We start from the raw sequence: 17970 nt of genomic DNA, 5'->3' as shown, positions 1-17970 counted from the left end.
GGTTCCGAGGATTGGCATCAGCCAATCGGGGCCAGGCAGAGCCCCGCCCTTTCAGTGCCCAGCGAGTAGTGACGCGGTAGCGGTTCCGGCCTCGCGATTGGCCGGCAAGCGGCTGAGTGACAGGCAGCTGGCCGGCCGGGGCGTGACGTCATCGGGCTTCAGGGGGTTGGCAGCGCGGTCGCTGTCCGCCAGAGAACGGGTCCTGAAACGCCAGAGGACGGCTCCTGAAGGGCCAGGGGCGCTCGCTGGCTTTCGCAACCCCCGGGCCCCCCACCCCACGCCCCCCATTTTCGGCACTTTCTCCCTCTTCGGCCAACTCGGCTGCAGTTGGGCAACGAATCGCTCGCTCCCAAAGGCGGCCCCGGCCGCGGTTCTGCTTCTGCGGATATGCCACTCGGACGCCGTCTCCGGTTTTATTTCGGGACGTCACGCAAGAGCGGAATGGACGCCCAGCGCAGCGAGTTGTGGATTTGCGCCATTTGTAGTTGCTGAAACAACAACTGATTTCGGATGTCTTGTCTTTTTGATTGCGAGCCTGATCGGAGAAAGTTGAGCCGGTAAAGGGGACCCGCCCCCCCCCCCCCCCCCCCCAGCGAACTGAGACTGTGCGGCGAGGTGTTCCTTTTGAAACATTTTGTAACCCTTTTGTTCGTTGTTTTTTTAAAATTTATTTTGAATGACACAACATTTCTCGAATGACACAACATTTGTCGTTGTCTGTGCTGTCACATCCGGGACACAATTTTGCCCCCCCTGATAGATATTTTGCAACCGCTCAATATTTGATTCCATTTCCTACCGGGAACACCGACGAGCGAACGAATCCACCTTGAAAAAAAGACTTTTTTTCGTATTCTCCCCCTCAACGGAACTACTTTGCATCATCCACTGGAGGTCTAGCAGTTTCGAGGTTGGCCCAAGACTGCACGCTTCCTTTTTTTGGTTGTTTTTGTTTCCGAGCCCGCATGGAGCTCCACTGCAAGCACGACCCGTTCGCGGCCATGCACAGTAAGTCTCCAGCTTTTCCGTTTGTCCCGCCGCACGCTGCCCGCACATCGAAATCGAGGCTGGCGAGCGAGGCCGACTTGTGCGCGGCTTGTGCCGTTTTCCGTTTCTCTTCTCATGTCCACCTTTACGTGATCTATACATATGTGTATCATATCTTGATCTACCGTTTTGAATTATTTAGTTATTGCGCGCAAGAAGTTTGAACCGATAAACGAACCTTTTATTGAATGACATTTTTTTTTGGGGGGGGGGGGGGGCGAGCCTGAACTTGCTTGACAAAGCTTGAAATTGCACGCTTGTTGTTTCAATTGTTGACTGCATTTTCCTCGCAAAGGAAAATACGTCGTCGTCGGGGGGCACAAAAGAGGGGGAGAGAAAGAGAGCGAGAGAGAGAGAGAGAGAGAGAGAGAGAGAAAGAGAGAAAAAGAGAAAGAGAGAACGAGAGAGCGAGTAGCTGTCGTCTGAGTCGAAAGAGGCTGCGGGCTGCAACCGAGAGTGCAAAAGACGGCTGATGCGGTCTCGGACTCCGAAGTGGACCCGAAGTCGTCGAGTCCACTTCGCGCGGGCTCAATGGCGCCAAGTCGCCCCAGCATGTCCAATCAAAAAGATTCGCTGTAGCTTTGCTTGTGCAAATGTCGCAAGCCCGCTATTTTGTCCTATTTTGTCCTATTTTGTCCTATTTTGTCCTATTTTGCTTGACCTCGTGGCTCTCGTTGGATGCGCAGGTGTACCTAATGAATTGTCCGGTGAGTGCATGCTGCTATCAATAGTCAAATAGAAATTAACTTGTCAAAACTTAAAGGTGGACTTTAATCAGGTGAACCTCTCGCGGGCCATGTGTGGGGGGGGGGGGGACTTTTATAAAATACACCAATGCTAATAATAATAGGTGCATCATTTTTCTATACTGTATAATTTATATATAAATGAAATTTAAACTGGGCTCGACAGCAGAATCCGTCTGATAGAAAAAAAACATTCAATACAATTTCGGCGGCAATTAACTTTATTTTCTAGTTGCACATACAAAGCGGACATCTTTTAAAATCATACGCGAGCTATCTCACAAATAAGCGGGCAAAAAAAAAAAAAGCATTTCATAGATCAGGAATTCATTCGTTCATTGTTACGAACCGGGAAATCCCAGGGAGAAAACGATGACGCACGCGCGCGCGCGCGCGCACACACACACATACACACACGCACGCACGCACGCACGGAAAGGGGTGAAGAAATCGCGTTTGTTCTCGCAGTCGTTGGGCCAACGTCGACGTTTGTTGGCGCTGGAAGGCGCCACGCGAGTTGCGGGCCGCTTTCAAACGATTCCACGTCCGAATGTCAGGAGGCAAAACTCGCGAGAAAGCTCGCAACGGAGCAACTTGCACGCGCGCAAATGCGGAGTGTGCGCGTGTCGATTTTCTTTTTGGGTCAAAGGAGTCTCGCCCGCTGCCTCCTTCCCCCCCCTCGCTAACACAATTCGAGCATCAATTTCATCCGGTGTGCTATTGTATAAAAATACAAAATCTGAAACCGTTCTTGAATTTCGAGCGGAAGAAAATGTGTTCCGGGTCATTGTGATGATAATGAGCCGAATATTGTGATGTTAATGCGGCTGGCGTGCTCGCGTCTTAAGTCAGGAGAAAAATACAATTCGATAAAATAACTCGTACGCAAAACTAAAGCCGTAACACATGGAAAATTTGGAAAGGACTTTTTTCCCCCCCCAAATGTTAATTTTTTTTCTCTACAGCGCGTTTGCTCTAAAAGCAGCCCGTCCATGACTCAATTGCATCTTCCCTTCACGGGAATGGATATGAAATGTATCAAAAGTGTGCGGACTCGCACTCCGCAATGTTTCGGCAAGCACATTCCCTCGATCGGCCTTCTCACCGACAACTTTGCAAACAGCTCGATTTGTAGTCGTTGTTCGTCGCAATTCCCCTTTTTTGTTCCCTTTGAAGGCTTCAGGCCGCGACGAGGCGACTCGGAGGAATGTTGCAGGAAAAGACAGCAGAGCCCCTCATGGACCCTCTTTTCTGCATGGAGGAGCTTGACCCATTCCTATTCTTCTTCTTCTTTTTTTCATGCGTATTTTTTTCCTCCTCCGGGAAGAGCGAATCAATGACAGATTTGAGGAGGCGCTTTGGTCCCGTCTCAAGGAGACCCGAACGAAACCCCACCGGGGACGCATGAGGACTCGTGGCCGCGCGCAGGCTCGCGCATGTCCCCTCGGATTCTTTTTCTCCAGGAGACAAAAAATGAAACTGCCGCACTTGCCACGCAAGAGTCGCCCGCTCTAGAGACTTTGTTTTTTGTTTTGTTTGTTTTTCTATCTAATTGCAACAAAATCTCCCCCCGCTGCCAGCTACGATTGGATTCGTGAAATGTGTTCGGTTGGTGGCTTGAAATGATGGAGCAAGTTGGGAACGTCAGCCCCAGCATTCTCACACTTTACGTGCGAATGATCATTTTGGAGGTTACGTGGAGAAAATATGGACGCAGGGATATTTCCCTTCCAAAACGCGAGCCTTAAAACACGCTCAACATTTGCAGTTTGAATCCGCCTTCACACATTCCCAGCGTCATTGTTTGGAACACGTCGGCAAGCTTTCAACTCGGCAAACATCGAACGATTCCAAGTCTGTTTTGCTTGTTCTTTGGCTTTAAAAAAAAAAAAACATTTTTTTTTTCAGGGTGCCAATGATGACCAATGGGAAAATTGCCATGATAACCATAGATGGACATGAGCACTCCAGTTAATGAACTATCATACGCAAAGTAATTGCCGCAAGCGAATGCCGGCCTTTTGTCCAGCGCCGGCTTGAAAAAGACATTTTCATCTCAACGAGACTTATTTGCATAAAACCCGGTTCAGTGAAAACTGCAACGATACAAAGGTAAAAGCAGGTGGCGACGTAACGAGCGTGTCGCTCAAGTTTGCCAACCGTTTGATATTCCCTCCCTGCATGGCTGACAGGCATCTTCAAATGCTCGGAATACTTTATTGAAAATTGGTACGATACAATAGTTACTTAAAACATGCTCGTGCCCTAAATTCCATTTTTAGGATGGCGACAGTTTCGGGCTACAGTAGATCAATTTGCTTTCTTGCTCTTGCAAATGGGAAAATGACTTTTGAAATGAAACCAGTGTCGCACGACAGCTCGTGTACAAATGAGGGTTCCGATGTTTTATTGTGTTTCGGTAATCGTCTCTATCCGTGTTCGTAGGCCGGGGAAATAACATTCGGACGTAATCCCAGGAGCTCCGCTCCGAGAATAGTCGAAGAGCAATTGGAAATGCGCAGATAAGTGAAAACACAGTGACGTGGAGTTTCTTCTTCTTCTCCATTTCCATCCGAAGCGAAGATAGCTCATGCAGGTGCGGCCCAGATAGGAAGCGCCGAAGAAACCTTTTCATTTGCTCTTATCTGCGAGTCGAGCAGAGCGAAGAGGCGGCGAAGACCTGGACACGCAAAAATCACGAGGACGCGAGGGCAATGCCGCTTTTTGCCGTGTTTTGGTTTGGCATCGAGCGGAACCTCTTCATATTCGCCGGTGTTTTGCGAGCCTTGATCCGTCGACACCGCAACGCGACGAAGCGAAATCGAGCTCATCAGGTCAAAGGCCAAAAAGTCACCGTTATAAAACTTGTCCTACGTGTACAAGCGTTTCGCATCACTGTCCATCATACGAAAAGAAAAAAGAGCAGAAGAAACACACAGCGAATATTTCGCCGCTTGCTGACATCTTGCGACTTCGCCGAGGTTTTGCCGCGCTTACGCTTGCGTCAGGTCGAGTCGTGCTGCAATAAATACATGCGAATAATCAGTTGCTATAGATCAGCGGGTCCAAAAAAAAGTAATCAGGTGAAATAGCGAAAGTTGTCGGCCTCTAAGGCAAATGTGTGTTCTAGGCCACGGATAAGAAACTATGACTATTGGGGCGACGACGACGACGGCGACGGCGACGGCGACGGCGACGGCGACGTATCCCCAGGCTTTCACAAATAGAAGCCAGCATACTGGCGGTGGTTTCAAACAGCACATTCAAAGAATGTTGTGGACTGACAGTTTGCATCGGTGACACAAGATTAAAGGCGGAAGTCCTCCGAGGAAATCTCGGCGCGAAAAGTGGCAGCACGCTTGTTTGGCTTATTCCGCTCATGCCAAAGTCAAGTCTTCCGTTACATCCATCCCTCCAAATTCCCAGTGGCAGCACAGACTAAATCGATTAATAATCAATCATTTTGTTGGGCCTTTATTGTTGTCCCGGAGGTTGAAGTTCCGTTGTTCCGCCTAATTTGGCCAGAACCCCCCCCCCCCCCTCCCTTCCCCCCCCACCCTTCTGTCGCTGACGTTGTCGCCGGTGTGCTTGAACACGAGCGGTCGGGCCGCGCCGGTCCCACGCGGCGTCGCCGAGCGCTCCCGGGCTCGGCCTCGGCCTCGGCGGCGCCTTACGTCGCTATCTTCGCCGAAAGTGATTGCTTTTTAAACGGCGGCGCCTCGCCGCCTGCATAATGAGTTTGCTTCGACGGAAAAAGAAATCAAATGGCTTTCGTTTGCCAGCGCGAGACTCTCCGGACTTTCTGCTTGTGCAGACGTCTTTTGTTTTGGAGCTGGAGGAGGCTCGCTGCGTTTGTGTGTTTTCTTTACAGGGATGCGGGAAGAAGAAAGAGACGGTCAGGTTCAGGGGAGATCCCTGCAGGGGTCACGTATTTAAAAATCTATTACCCTCACAGCTAGGATTAGTGTGTGTGTGTGTGTGTGTGTGTGCGCGCGCAGCGCTTCCCCTGAAGACACAATCACTATGGTAATACGAACGCAGTGGATTGCAGAGGCGCTGCATTGCCTTGGGTGCGACGTATACACCGCATAAACACGTTGTTGGCGAGCGACAGTGTCCGAAAACAGTCGCACGCTCGTTGCCGTGGCGACCTGAAGACAACACTTTTGTTTGAGGTGTAGACTTGAAGGTTTGACTTTTACTGACAGGTTAGCGTGCAATTCTTTTTTTTTAGGCGGTCGAGGTATTCAGTCGACGACTGCGCTTGTGTTTTGAACTGAGAGCCGTTTGGGACATTTCGGTCGGCGCTGCTCGACGACAGGCAAACTCCGAGCGACGGCTCGCCGAAGTCCGTTGACGAACTTGGTTCGCAATACAACTAACTTTTAAAAATGAAGCCCAAAGCTACAGGCCGGAGGGTTGGTCGACTCATTGGAATCCTCGGCGGCGGTCTGCCCTCTTCATCGGTTTGCTTTGGTCAGAAGGGAGCGTGTTCAAGGAAAACAAGATCTCTGTAAAGGTCAAATGTTGAGGGAGAGGACAGCAGTCGTGCGTTGTGTGGCCTCTCCGCATTTTTTTTATACGTTCGTTCCTCCCTCGGGGGAATATCAGTAGCGTCGCTCAGCCCCTCGGTGGGTCAATAATGAATTGCGATCCCTTCATTTGCTTGCGATCTTAGCTGAGCGTGTCCTGGCTCAGAGGACGGCCCCGCCGGTACGATGCCGGTAGGGAAGGCTTTCTTTTCTTTCAGATGTAGGCCGGGAGCGCGGGCGGTTTCGAGAAAGGACGTTTTGTCGCGACGCGGTACAGTTCGGCCCGGGGCGCCTCGGTCGCGCGTCGCTCGGAACGTCGGGGGAACCGGACCGGACTTGAACTGCTTTGTTTTCGCAGGGCACGGCGGCGTGAACCAGCTCGGGGGCGTTTTCGTGAACGGCCGACCTCTCCCGGACGTCGTGCGGCAGCGAATAGTGGAACTCGCCCACCAAGGCGTGCGCCCCTGCGACATCTCCCGCCAGCTACGCGTCAGCCACGGATGCGTCAGCAAGATCCTCGGCAGGTACGGGAGACGAGTACGCGCAGACACACGCGTGACCTTTGGACTCGCCGCGTAAGGGTAATGAAGTCAATAAGGGTTTTGCTTATCCAGGTACTCATCTGCAGGAGGTCATAAATCAGTAAAAAAAACAAAAAAAGTTGTCATTTCCAGCGCCACGATCATCATTTCTCTCAGTCTCGTTCCTTTCTTTGAGTCTGACTCACATTTCTCCTTTTCACCTTCCTTTCCTCTACTTTTCCCTTCACCTTTACAAAGCCAATTTCTAAAGTCAATCCCGGCCGCTTCCGTCTGCCGGAGAAGAAAAGGCCTCAAAGGGGGAAGAGATTCATCACTTTTTGGGAATTAGCATCAAAATGAAAGCGGCACCATATTTCAGCCGCGCAAAATATAGCCAACGGAGAATGGAGACAAGGATGGAGAAAGAGGAGGAGAAGGAGGGAGGAGAGGGGGGGGGGGGGGGGGGGCGTCGTGTTGAAGAAGAAGTCAGGAGAAGTAAAAAAAGAATCAGAAACGGAGAGAGCGTTTGTGGTGACGGCGGGGAAGGATTAGCCACAGCGGCCCTCAGCTATATCCCAGAAACGTGTTGCTCATTGTTCTCCCTTGCTTCTTTTCTCTCTCCTTCTCTCGGGCTCCCTCAATCCCTCTCTCCCCCCGTCCTGGCCGTTCAACGCACTCAAGCGTTGCGGCTAGAAGGGAGGAGGGAGCGAGGGAGCGAGGGATGCAAGGAAGGAGGGAGGCTTGTTTTATCCTCTTCTCTCTGTCTCTCCGCTGCCAGAACAAAAAACAGCAACTCTGCCTGCTTGTGTGTGTTTGTGTGTGTCTCTCTCTCTCTCTCTCTCTCTCTCTCTCTCTCTCTCCCTCTCTCACATCGGTGCAGATATCAATAACCACACTCATTTATTCGCCGATGATTTGCCCGTGAATAATTTAAATAGTTTGCCACTAGAAAATAGATTGTTGTTTTCCTTTTGAAGTGTTTAAAGTCCAGCTGTGTTGAGTGGAAATGGGCAGCACACACAGACACACACAGACACACACACACACACACACACACACACACCAGGGAAATACACGTTTACGGAAACAAACATGACGAAAGGGATTACTCCACCGTGCAGCCGCAGTGAGAGAGAGCGAGCAGCAGGTTTAAGACTGACTGACAGCTTGCATCCACACACTGCCCCCCTGCCCCCTCCCCCCCCCCTCCCCTTTTCTGCAAGCAGGGCAGTGCATTTGTTGCCCCCGCCCTCCCCACACAGCCCACCTGCCCCTTGCGCATGCAAATACATTCATGAAATCGCCACGCTGGAAAGCAAACTCCTGGATTCCTGCGTGAGCGCGTGTCTGTCAGTGTCACCCTCAGCTCGCATTTTGGATTTGCACTCACGTCAAATGCGGGCGAGTGACGTCATACAATTTAATGAGCATATCAAAAGAAAAAGAAAAAGAAAGTTGACGCACAGGTTTGCATATCAGTAACTGAAAAGGTGTGTCTTGCCTTATCTTAACTTTTCGCACAGAACGGATACATTAGCTGGGGAACTTTGCTCTGATGTAGATTTAACGTCGTTCACCGTCGTGGTTTTCTTTTGCAATGGTGAGCATGTCGCTCATCTGTCGATCTGCACCGCAGTGCGCGTCCTAAATGACAGCGCGTGTACGGTAAGACTGCGACAGCCGTTACAATCACTGATCAGACGGATGCTTTATAAAGTTTGGAGTTTTATTTTCCTCATCAGGTTCAGAGGACAGTCAGCAACAGAATTGACAGTACACAAAGACACTTGTGATATAAATGGAGGGATGCTTTGTGTAATGTAATATTTCTGCCCGGTCATAAAGCAAAGCACGCACTGACCGACAAGTGAAAAGTATGGCATCCCTTTTTTTCCCCCCTTTTCTACCCGAATCGTCACCATACACGAGATGATGAAGGATGAGGGAAATGGCGGTTACATTCGAAAAGTGGAGGTCTCGGGGAAGGGACGGCGGGACTGTCAAGGAAACGGTCCTAATGATCTAAATCGCCAGCCGCGGGGGGGGGGGGGGGGGGGGGGGGTGAACCTAAGTGCCAGGAAAAAGAACAGAATCGTTTGAAAGTCCGCTCCAGTGAGTCCGAGAATGAACCTTTCGGCGGTTCAGCTGAATTTTCTGGAACGGCTTCACCGTCTCGAAGCTCTTGCTGCCCCGCTAATTATGAACTGATCTCAGCAGTTCTTTTTTCCCTCTCTTTTCCGAAAATGTTTTAGGCTTACAAAGTATGTCAGAAAACGTACAGGCCTGGTGTCACAAAAGAAATATTTCAGACTACATTTTTTTCCCCCCCCTTCAAAGTAATCCCCCTGCAGTCTAACGCAGCCCCGGAAGGATTCTTCCCGGAACCGCCGCAGCGCCGTCGTCACGACGATGATGTCGTCCACATCATCAAAATGGGTCTCCTTGATTTACGCCATTCAGCTTGGGGAGGGGGGGGGGGGTGGGGGGAAGAGAAAAAAATTACAAATAAAATAAATCACACGTAGCCAGGTCGGGTGAGTAGGGAGGTCGCTCCAGCAGGGTGATGCTCTTCCTGGCCAGGAACTGCCAGATGCTCAGGGGCATTGCGAACAGGTGCGTTGCGTTGTCGAGAGGCCTGAAATCCGCTGCTGGGAATTTCTCCAGCTTATCGAGATCCCGAGCGAAGATCTCTGCCTACCTCTCCGCTCGCGAGCCGGGGCTGTCGACATAAACGCGTGTGGCTCTTCTGCGCTGAGCCAACCAATCAGAGGAAAGGGGGCGGTCTTTGCCAAATATGGACAAAGCGGATACAAAACTGGGTCAAACAGAAGTAGCGGTCAGAGGGGCCTTTTCTGGACACGCGTATGACAAAACCAATGTGTTCTTTCAAATGGATTTGACACCTTTATTCTCAGTCGGTGTTAGAGAGCCACTACGGAGCTTGAAGTAGCCAAAATACGCAACCTTTAACCGTATGTTCAAGTCAAAAGCAACACAAACAATACCATGAACATTGTTGTGCACATCGTCATTGCAAATCAACATTTTAAGCTACCGCAGAGTTCCCTGCGACGTGGAACTCACTCATGATTACGTGTATCGCTCTGCCCCAGAACTAGAAGAAATCGACTTGTTTCAAAAAAGGAATTTGGGCGACCTTGCAAGAGATTCATCGGACAGACTTGAAATCTTACACGGTGGCCAACGCGAGCATCCTCCGTGCTTTGCCAGGTACTACGAAACGGGCAGTATCCGCCCGGGTGTGATCGGGGGATCCAAACCAAAGGTCGCTACGCCCAAAGTGGTCGACAAGATCGCCGACTACAAGCGGCAGAACCCCACCATGTTCGCCTGGGAGATCCGGGACAGGCTCCTGGCCGAGAGAGTGTGCGACAACGACAGCGTGCCCAGCGTCAGCTCCATCAACAGGTACGAACGCCGAGCGCGTCAAGTGCCAACTTTACGTTGACAGGTGGGAGCCGTAAGGCAGAGCGCTGCGTCTTCGTATCTGTGGGAAGCGAGTAAGTCCGGTTAAGAGGCCCCATGCGGGCTCCGTATGTGTGAAGCGGTTGCAGCTCAGTGGTTCCACGCGATCACACAATGACAGGGCTCTCTCCCCTGAGCGCAGAAGCGGGAGGGACAGCGAAAGAGGAGAGAGAAAGGCAAAGGAAGCGAAGACGGAGGCGGGGTCGAGAGGCGTTAGGGAGGAAAGAAGAGAGAGGAAGAAAAGGCTTTGCATGAGCAGCCAAGCAGGAAGCGTGAGGCCCCTCTGCCGCCGTGCCGGCCGGACGCACGCTCACGCGCCGCGCGGCGGCTCCCGCGACGCTCACGTTCTCGCGTCCGCGACGCCGTCCTCTCTCTTTCGGAACACACGCTAACGTCTCCTCTCTCCTCCCGCAGGATCATCCGGACCAAGGTTCAGCAGCCACCGGGCCCAATGGGCTCAGTCGCGGCTCACAATTTAGGTAGGCCCCTTCCTCGTCCTCGGCAAAGCCGCGGCGCTCGCTCTGAAACAACGCCAGCGCACCTTCGTCATTTGTCTTTTTTCTCTCCTCTCAATTTTGCAACCGCCGTCTCGGCGCTCATCAGTCGCATCGGTGGCGTGAGCGCGTCGTGTCGCCACTGCCTGCTTCGGTCTGATTTGCAGCTTTTGCTTTTCGATGTGTTTTTGGATGCGCAAAATGCACATTTTGGCCTGCGAACGACGATGCGAGAGCGCCTAATTCGAGCCTTGCGCACATTCCTTGGTAGGCAATGTCGTGCGTCAGTAGGCGCACATTCGCAATGCTTTTTGAGTCTCTGATCATTTTTGTGCGTCAAGGACGCGGATCAAAGGAGATCCCCGAGTACGTGATGTTTTTAAACGGCGTTTGCTGCTCCGTCAAAGGCACATCGCTTGCCACGACGCCCCCCAGACAAAGGCCGAGCTGCTCTGTATTTGTTTACAGTGCAGACGAGTTAGCTCCAGAACAAGGAAGTGACACATCTTGTCACTTTCTTACTACGTCGTACTATGTGGGTCCTTCGTCTGCCCGTGCACGGCACTGAAGAACACAATCGGAATAGGAACACATTCGGTTTTCCGAGCTGTCTGCGACCCACCCAACATGGGTCCATAACCCACCAGTTGAGAACCAACGGTCTTCATTTTAAACGCGCTCCCTTCGCATCCATTCGGACGAACGCGCCCAAATCAAGCATCGGCGTGACAGCGCTTCGCGCAATGTCCCGTCTTTTACGACCCAAATCAGCGCGAACGTATTTTGGCCCTTTGGGGACCATTGGGGAGTTCATCTTCAATGACGCAGGAATGAAGGTAACATTATATGACGCGATACGTGCGAGTTATTGTGTCCCTATACCGCGCAAATATTGAGTAATGACAAAAATCGAAATCATCCCTTTATCGTGTCAAGTCACGCTCGCGACTGAAGCAATACATACTGTACCAGCAGCACGTTCATCCCTTTTATTGGACGATTATCTCACTTGAAAATAAATATGAGAGCTTTTCTTTGCCCTCCATGCTCGCTCTGGCGGGCGCTGGATTGGGTTTCACTCTCTCTCCTATCTTCGTAATCACGCGTCGTCTATGAATCTAAATTAATTTCATATGCGCTGTTTCCCGGCACTTCCTCTCTCTCACACACACACAGATTATCCAGATAAATGGCTCCTACTCCCAGGCGGAAAATTGAACATTTGAATAAAAGCATTACGTTGTGATTAAAAAAAAAAAACAACAACAGTGGAGAGAAAAAGAAAGGAACATCAGATAATTGAAGTGCTAAATCAACTGATAGGAAAAGGTGGGATATGCATTCATTATCTCCTCCTGGTTGTTGGCGAAGGTGTAACAGAGTGCGGGGGGCTCCATCCTCGTCTTTGTTGTGTGCGTTTTAAAATTTCCCCTCTCTCGTTCTTGTTCTTCTGTGTTGTTGGGGGTCGGGGGGGGGGGGGGGGGGGGGGGTCTGCCATGGGAGAGAGGATTAGGATGTCTGTCTCCTCACCTTTCCGTCCCTCATGGGAAGCCACACTGTCACTCAGCCCCTCGCTTGCTTATAAGGGCACAGATAAGGAGACCAGGCACGAGTGACTGCATGATGTGATGTGTGCGCCTCTAAAGGAACGACAAGTATGTTGCCGTGTCGCCCGGCGAGGAACTCGTCCCCCCCCCGGGGGGCTGAGATTAGAGGGTGAGACAAATACTGACAGTCCCACCCCCCTTCCGAGGCTTTTTCTCACTCCTGTTGAGTCTTTGTGGGCAAGTGAACTCGGTAAAGTGAGCTTACAAACAGAGACATAGGATCGGCAGGTGGCGAACAATTCTTCCAAAAAAAGAAACTGTGTTTGTGTTCATTGCCACTCCCGCATGAAGTAACGTAAAAGAAAGAATTACACGCTGGGGATTTAAAAGCAAATAGCTTTGCTTTGGGTGAGTCAGTTTTGCTCAATGCTAACAAACAATGTAAAATGCCATAGACGGGCTAACTAATAACATTGGTGTAACGCAGTCACGGCCCTTTGAGCAGCGGATATCAGAATCAGACTCATCTTTATTTGCCAAGTATGTCCAAAAAAACACAAGGAATTTGCCTCCGGTAGTTGGAGCCGCTCGAGTACGACAACGGAACACTTTTGAGACATCAAGACATTGAGAGAAAAAAAAACAGCCACTGAGCAATAAAGGGTTTGAAGACAAACTGTGGCGCAACACATGTAGACAGATGATATAACAATACATTGGAGCCTGGCTGTTCGCAGGGGGGATAGGGACCAGGCAGGACTGCGAATCGCAAAAATCGGCGGATAATTGATGCCCATTATAATTGCATTGGGAAAAAAAAGTTTTTGAGTTTTTTGTTGTTGTTTTTTTTAACCAAAAGACATTTTTTTTTTAAATAATTGGGCATCAATTGTAAGCGTTTTAGTTGTTGGTTCCGTCCCCTAAAAGAAAAACAAGAAAAAACAAACAAACAAAATATTTCCCCAAAATTGCATAACAAATATCCACGAAAAGGTGAATCCACAGGTGCCGAAGCATGACTTTGCCGGGCTCATTTTCTTGATCCTCTGTGAAGAACGACTAATATTACCGCAGCTTATTGAGGCGTTTGAACGGGCTCCCTGTATGTCCGTATGTCTGTATTATAGCGCCCCCGGAAGGAGCAGCACAATGTCTATTGAAGTGTGTAATTCGTCACTTTGTAGTGACGTCATCACTGTATATTCTTATAAAGTACAATATTATAGAGTGCTAAGCAGGAGGATTCAACAAGAGAGGATTCCCACAATTAGACACTTTGGAGAACTGTGTTGTTTTTTTTTGGGAAAACCTAAGTGCAACTTTGAAAGCGTTTTATGAAAATTCTGCAGAATTCCGATGAGATTTCGTTCACCTCCGAGCTTCGTTTGCCTACAGCGACGTCAGTGGCCGCCACGCAGGTCTCCGCGGTGACCGGCGACTCGGCCGGCTCGTCGTACTCCATCAGCGGCATTCTGGGGATCAGCTCGGCTGCCGATGTTGGGAAGAGGAAGAGGGATGAAGGTGAGCTTAAGAGAGGACGTCTCTGTGTGTGTGCGTGTTCATATGTTTCAACGTATTACGTCCACATGTGCGCGACAAACATCAACACGTTACAGATAGCTTCAGGACCCCCACCCCTTTTCCCATCGAATCGAAAGCTGTGAGCGTGACGATCAATGACAGACGCGTGTGCGAGCGCAACACCCGAACGCGACACCCGACATCTTCATTGACAAACTCTGCTGGAGCGCCATCGAAGAGGAAGTTTATTCACACGCTATTGATCTCAATCGTTTTCACTCTTGATCAATGGCGCACGTTCCGTACGCCGCCTTCACCAGCACGTGACTTTGAGAGCGCGTGTGCCGTTTCTGTCAGCGGCATTAAAAAGCCATCACTCGTACGGTAAATGAGACAGGACCAGATGTCTGAACAGGGGGGGTCGAGGGTTGGCAAACACCACTGGGGGCTGCCATCCAACATCCCCCCGCAAAACGCACGTACACAACATGCGCGCGCACACACTGGGAGAAAATGTGCTCCACCTGAATAATCTAATGAGGTCCAATACTCAAGCTTGATCAAAAAAGAAAAAAAATGCCAATGCCAACTTTGAAAGAAAGGTGCAAAGAAATGATGAAATATTCAATTCAGCATGATGCCGAATGACGTCGTCGCACGTTCCTCGCGTCGCCGAGCCGGCCGGTCTCATCTTGTGTTCGTTAGCGAAGCGTTTTGCAAGGCGCGACACCCTCGCCGGTCTCCGACAAAATCAAGCATTTCTTCAGTTTCGCATGTACTTTTGTTGTTTTCCAGTATAGACTTTCACATTTTGCCAGTGACTGCGCGACCAGTCCATTTTTGGGTCCAAAATGTTTTGGTCCCGCTGGTATGAATAGAATAGCCGAAGCTCGCGAGGCTAACTGCGATTATTTCCGTAAACTCCGACGAGAGCGTTGCCCGTCATCTGTCAATTGGTCGATTGGAAGACGAGATGCCGAAATCACGCCATTCGCGCTTCGTCGACTTTAGAATTTCAACGTCGACGCGTAGCAAACTCGGCTCGTGAGCCAGTCGACCGGTTGGTTCAAACCGTTGTGTAACCGAGAGCTTAAATGATTGTGGGCAAAGAAATGTGGATATTTTTTCAGACCATTTATCGTCATCGTAGTGTTTTCTTTAACACAGGCGGTATGCGCGAGTTTTTTTTTGCATGCCGTCGAACCGAAATCTTTTACAAGGAACAAAGTCATCCTCATTCCGGCACCAGTGAATAGCTGAGCTATTGTGGCGCTGACGAGTCCAAATATCTACGGTGAAAATGACCCGTAATTGGGATCCTTTATTTAGAGACTGTGTTTCTTTGACACGAACAATAAATGTCATGTTGTATGGATGAACTATGACGCGTGCCCTCACGACTGCGGCAAAGGCTCGAGTCATCGAAGTCGGGGCGTTATCGTCGCACGCGCTTCTTCACGTGTAACATTGCCGACCGTTCGACTGAACTTTCAAATAAATTCAAACGGCGCGTCTCACCGAAGCCCCCACGAAGCGTAAGACGCGCCACCGGCCTCGCTGCGGCGCCGGTCTGCCCGCTTGACTCTGCGGTCTAATTAACAGCATTGCTAATCACAGCTTCCATTAGAGCAACCCCCGCCGGATAATGACACGCGCGCACAGCGTGCGGCGACACGGAGGGACTTAGACAAAGGCAAACGGGACACAATGATTTAGTCTTGCGCCCGTGCGGGAGACATCCGAATGTACACGAACGGAGGCAAAAATGCCGAGCCGTCTCACAGTCACTCACAGTCTGACATGTAATTATATTTAAGGCGCCGGTTACACAAGGCTGTATGTACTTAGCGGAAACATTTGTTTGTCAACCGTGTTTTTGGAACTTCCAAAATATAATAGAGAAAAGAAGGCCCGTTGCCAAGTATTGGCCCACCACACAAATGTCTTTTTTTGTTGTTCGTGAACAGGAATATTTCAAACTTAAAAAATAAAAAAATAAAAAACAGCACCCTACTACCTTTGAATTGTCTGATACTCTTGAAAAAATATTTACAGGAGGGTGTCATTTGTTACTCCGTCGGAGCTTGGTTGAGCTCAAGCAGAACAATTCCAATTGGCATCTGCACAAAAGATATTTTATCACAAAGATGAAATAAGTCAACGAATCCACACGTGTCGACATCTCGACCAGAATTTGACAGGACTCCTCCTTGGCCAATGCGCTAGCCTTCCTCAAATTGATCAGAAAATCGATTGTGGCGTCCCCCCCCCCCCCGACCCCCTCATCAGGCTTGAGTCTTACTAATAGCGAGACTACTTTTTACAAGACATTCCATATGGTCATGAGCCTGTCCTATTTGTCGTGTCCACGGGCCCATCGCTTTGAGAGTGAGATAAACTTGTGCTCAGGAGATTCCAAAATGGCTTTTGTGTGTTGTTCCTGTGCGCCAAAGTTAATCTGCACCTGCTACTTCTGCACACAACAGCCAAAAGACAGAAAGTTGTATGCGTGTGTGCGTGAGGGCAAAGCCCTGCGATGACCTGCGTGACCTCAGCCGAAGCGAGGGGAAGTCGCCGCTTGTGGAGGGGGGCTTCGGGTGACGGGGAGCAGAATGGGGATCAATGGGGTTGAATGGGAGAACTTGACTTGTGGGGCCAAAAGGGGACAATTGTATCTTGACCTATCGTCTTAAAAGGGGTGCGTGTGCGTGCGTGTGCGTCTTGTGCGTGTGTTTTGTTGCTTCTCTTCAGAAAACACTTTAAACTACATCTTCTCGGAGAAGATTACATCCAGGTGTTGCTTAAAACAAAACTTTCAACCAAAGCATGTTCGCAGAAGTACTCAACCGGCGTGCTAGGTTGCCCTTTGACCCCCGCTGTGTGTCTACTGTGACGCGCGAGAGCTGATCGGATAAAAGATGCCGGGAATGAGCATGAGGCGGTGCGGTCGAGAAGGGACGATGGAGAAGGGGCGGGAGGGAATCTCTGCCCTTCACCCTGAATTCCTCCAGCCCCTGCGCCCCCCCCCCCCCCCCCCCCCCCCCAAAAAAAATCGCTTTGATCACTGGAGTTTCAAAAAGGGGCACCGTGAGGGCACATCCGCAGCCTCGGTGCCGTCTTTGTCAGCGATTCCCAACCGCCGTGTGTGTGCCACGGGTAACGGGAAACGATCCAGTTTCACCGACGACAAGATTTTAGCCTCGATATTGGCCCGATTTGCTATCGCGGACGATTTTCCAGATCGGGCTTGACATCGTTTGTCGGTAACGTCAAAACCCGTCGTCGTGTGACGCGATCCGCGATCGACAATTTGGCAATGGGAAGCCATCCGAAGCCAAAATGAAAAGTTTAGCATGTGTGACGTTTTGGGGATATGTTCAGCGTAGTGTGACATATCAACGAAAACAACACAGCCCCTTGACGTCAGCCAATAGGATTGTGTCTTGCAACGGCACCTCGCCTTCCTTTGGTCGCCGTTGTCAACATTTGTGGCGCGCGCCGTGGCGAGGAGAGAGGGCGAATCGCCAGAATGCCGTCTTGTTGTTTACAAACAAACATTAGCCCTATCTATCTAGCTAGCTAGCTACATAACGTTACGTTGCCTGCTTGCGAGCAGTATTAAAAGTACGTGAGTATCACTTCAAGCTCTCCCCGAAGAACGGACAGTCGCAACGTCCTCGTCAGAGCACCCCGGGACGACACCACGCGCATTTTTTCTTCTTTTGGTTCTTTTTTTTTTTTTGTTGAAGTACAAAACATTGGCGCAATCAAAACTAGCATCTCATCGTCCACGATTGTTGTTGTTGCGGTTATATCCGGTAGCGTTGACACGCTTTCCGATCTCGCCTCCCCCGTCAGCTCCATTTGACAAGATTAGCCCAATACTTGTAAAAGACGGAATACGGTGAATTTGTAACACACGTCATGCGGTGTCGCCAGTCTTCTGACTGACACGCGGCGGAATTTTATGGAAGTAGTCTGAAATTGCGTCATCGTGAGAGACTGAGCCAGCAGGCGTTATGTAGGCCAAAAATGACAATTTAAGATCTTCAGCTTTGCGTTCAACTAAACAGGCC

General features: G+C 50.2%; 1 protein-coding gene across 1 annotated transcript in view; it reads left to right on the top strand.

Moving 5' to 3' along the window:
- Positions 1–965: 965 nt before the first annotated feature.
- Positions 966–17970, top strand: part of pax5 (paired box 5) — a 32859-nt gene continuing 15854 nt past the window's right edge. Inside the window, exons 1-6 of the mRNA XM_061679468.1 lie at positions 966–1008; positions 4372–4389; positions 6684–6849; positions 10078–10275; positions 10747–10811; positions 13769–13894. Of these exons, the coding sequence (XP_061535452.1) occupies positions 966–1008; positions 4372–4389; positions 6684–6849; positions 10078–10275; positions 10747–10811; positions 13769–13894 (616 nt within the window). The remainder of the gene's footprint in view (positions 1009–4371; positions 4390–6683; positions 6850–10077; positions 10276–10746; positions 10812–13768; positions 13895–17970) is intronic.

This window comes from Phycodurus eques, chromosome 6 (assembly GCF_024500275.1).
Source record: "Phycodurus eques isolate BA_2022a chromosome 6, UOR_Pequ_1.1, whole genome shotgun sequence".
Classification (NCBI taxonomy): Eukaryota; Metazoa; Chordata; class Actinopteri; order Syngnathiformes; family Syngnathidae; genus Phycodurus; species Phycodurus eques.
The sequence above is the reverse complement of the archived record's forward strand: the minus strand, read 5'-3'. Positions and strand labels throughout refer to the sequence as shown.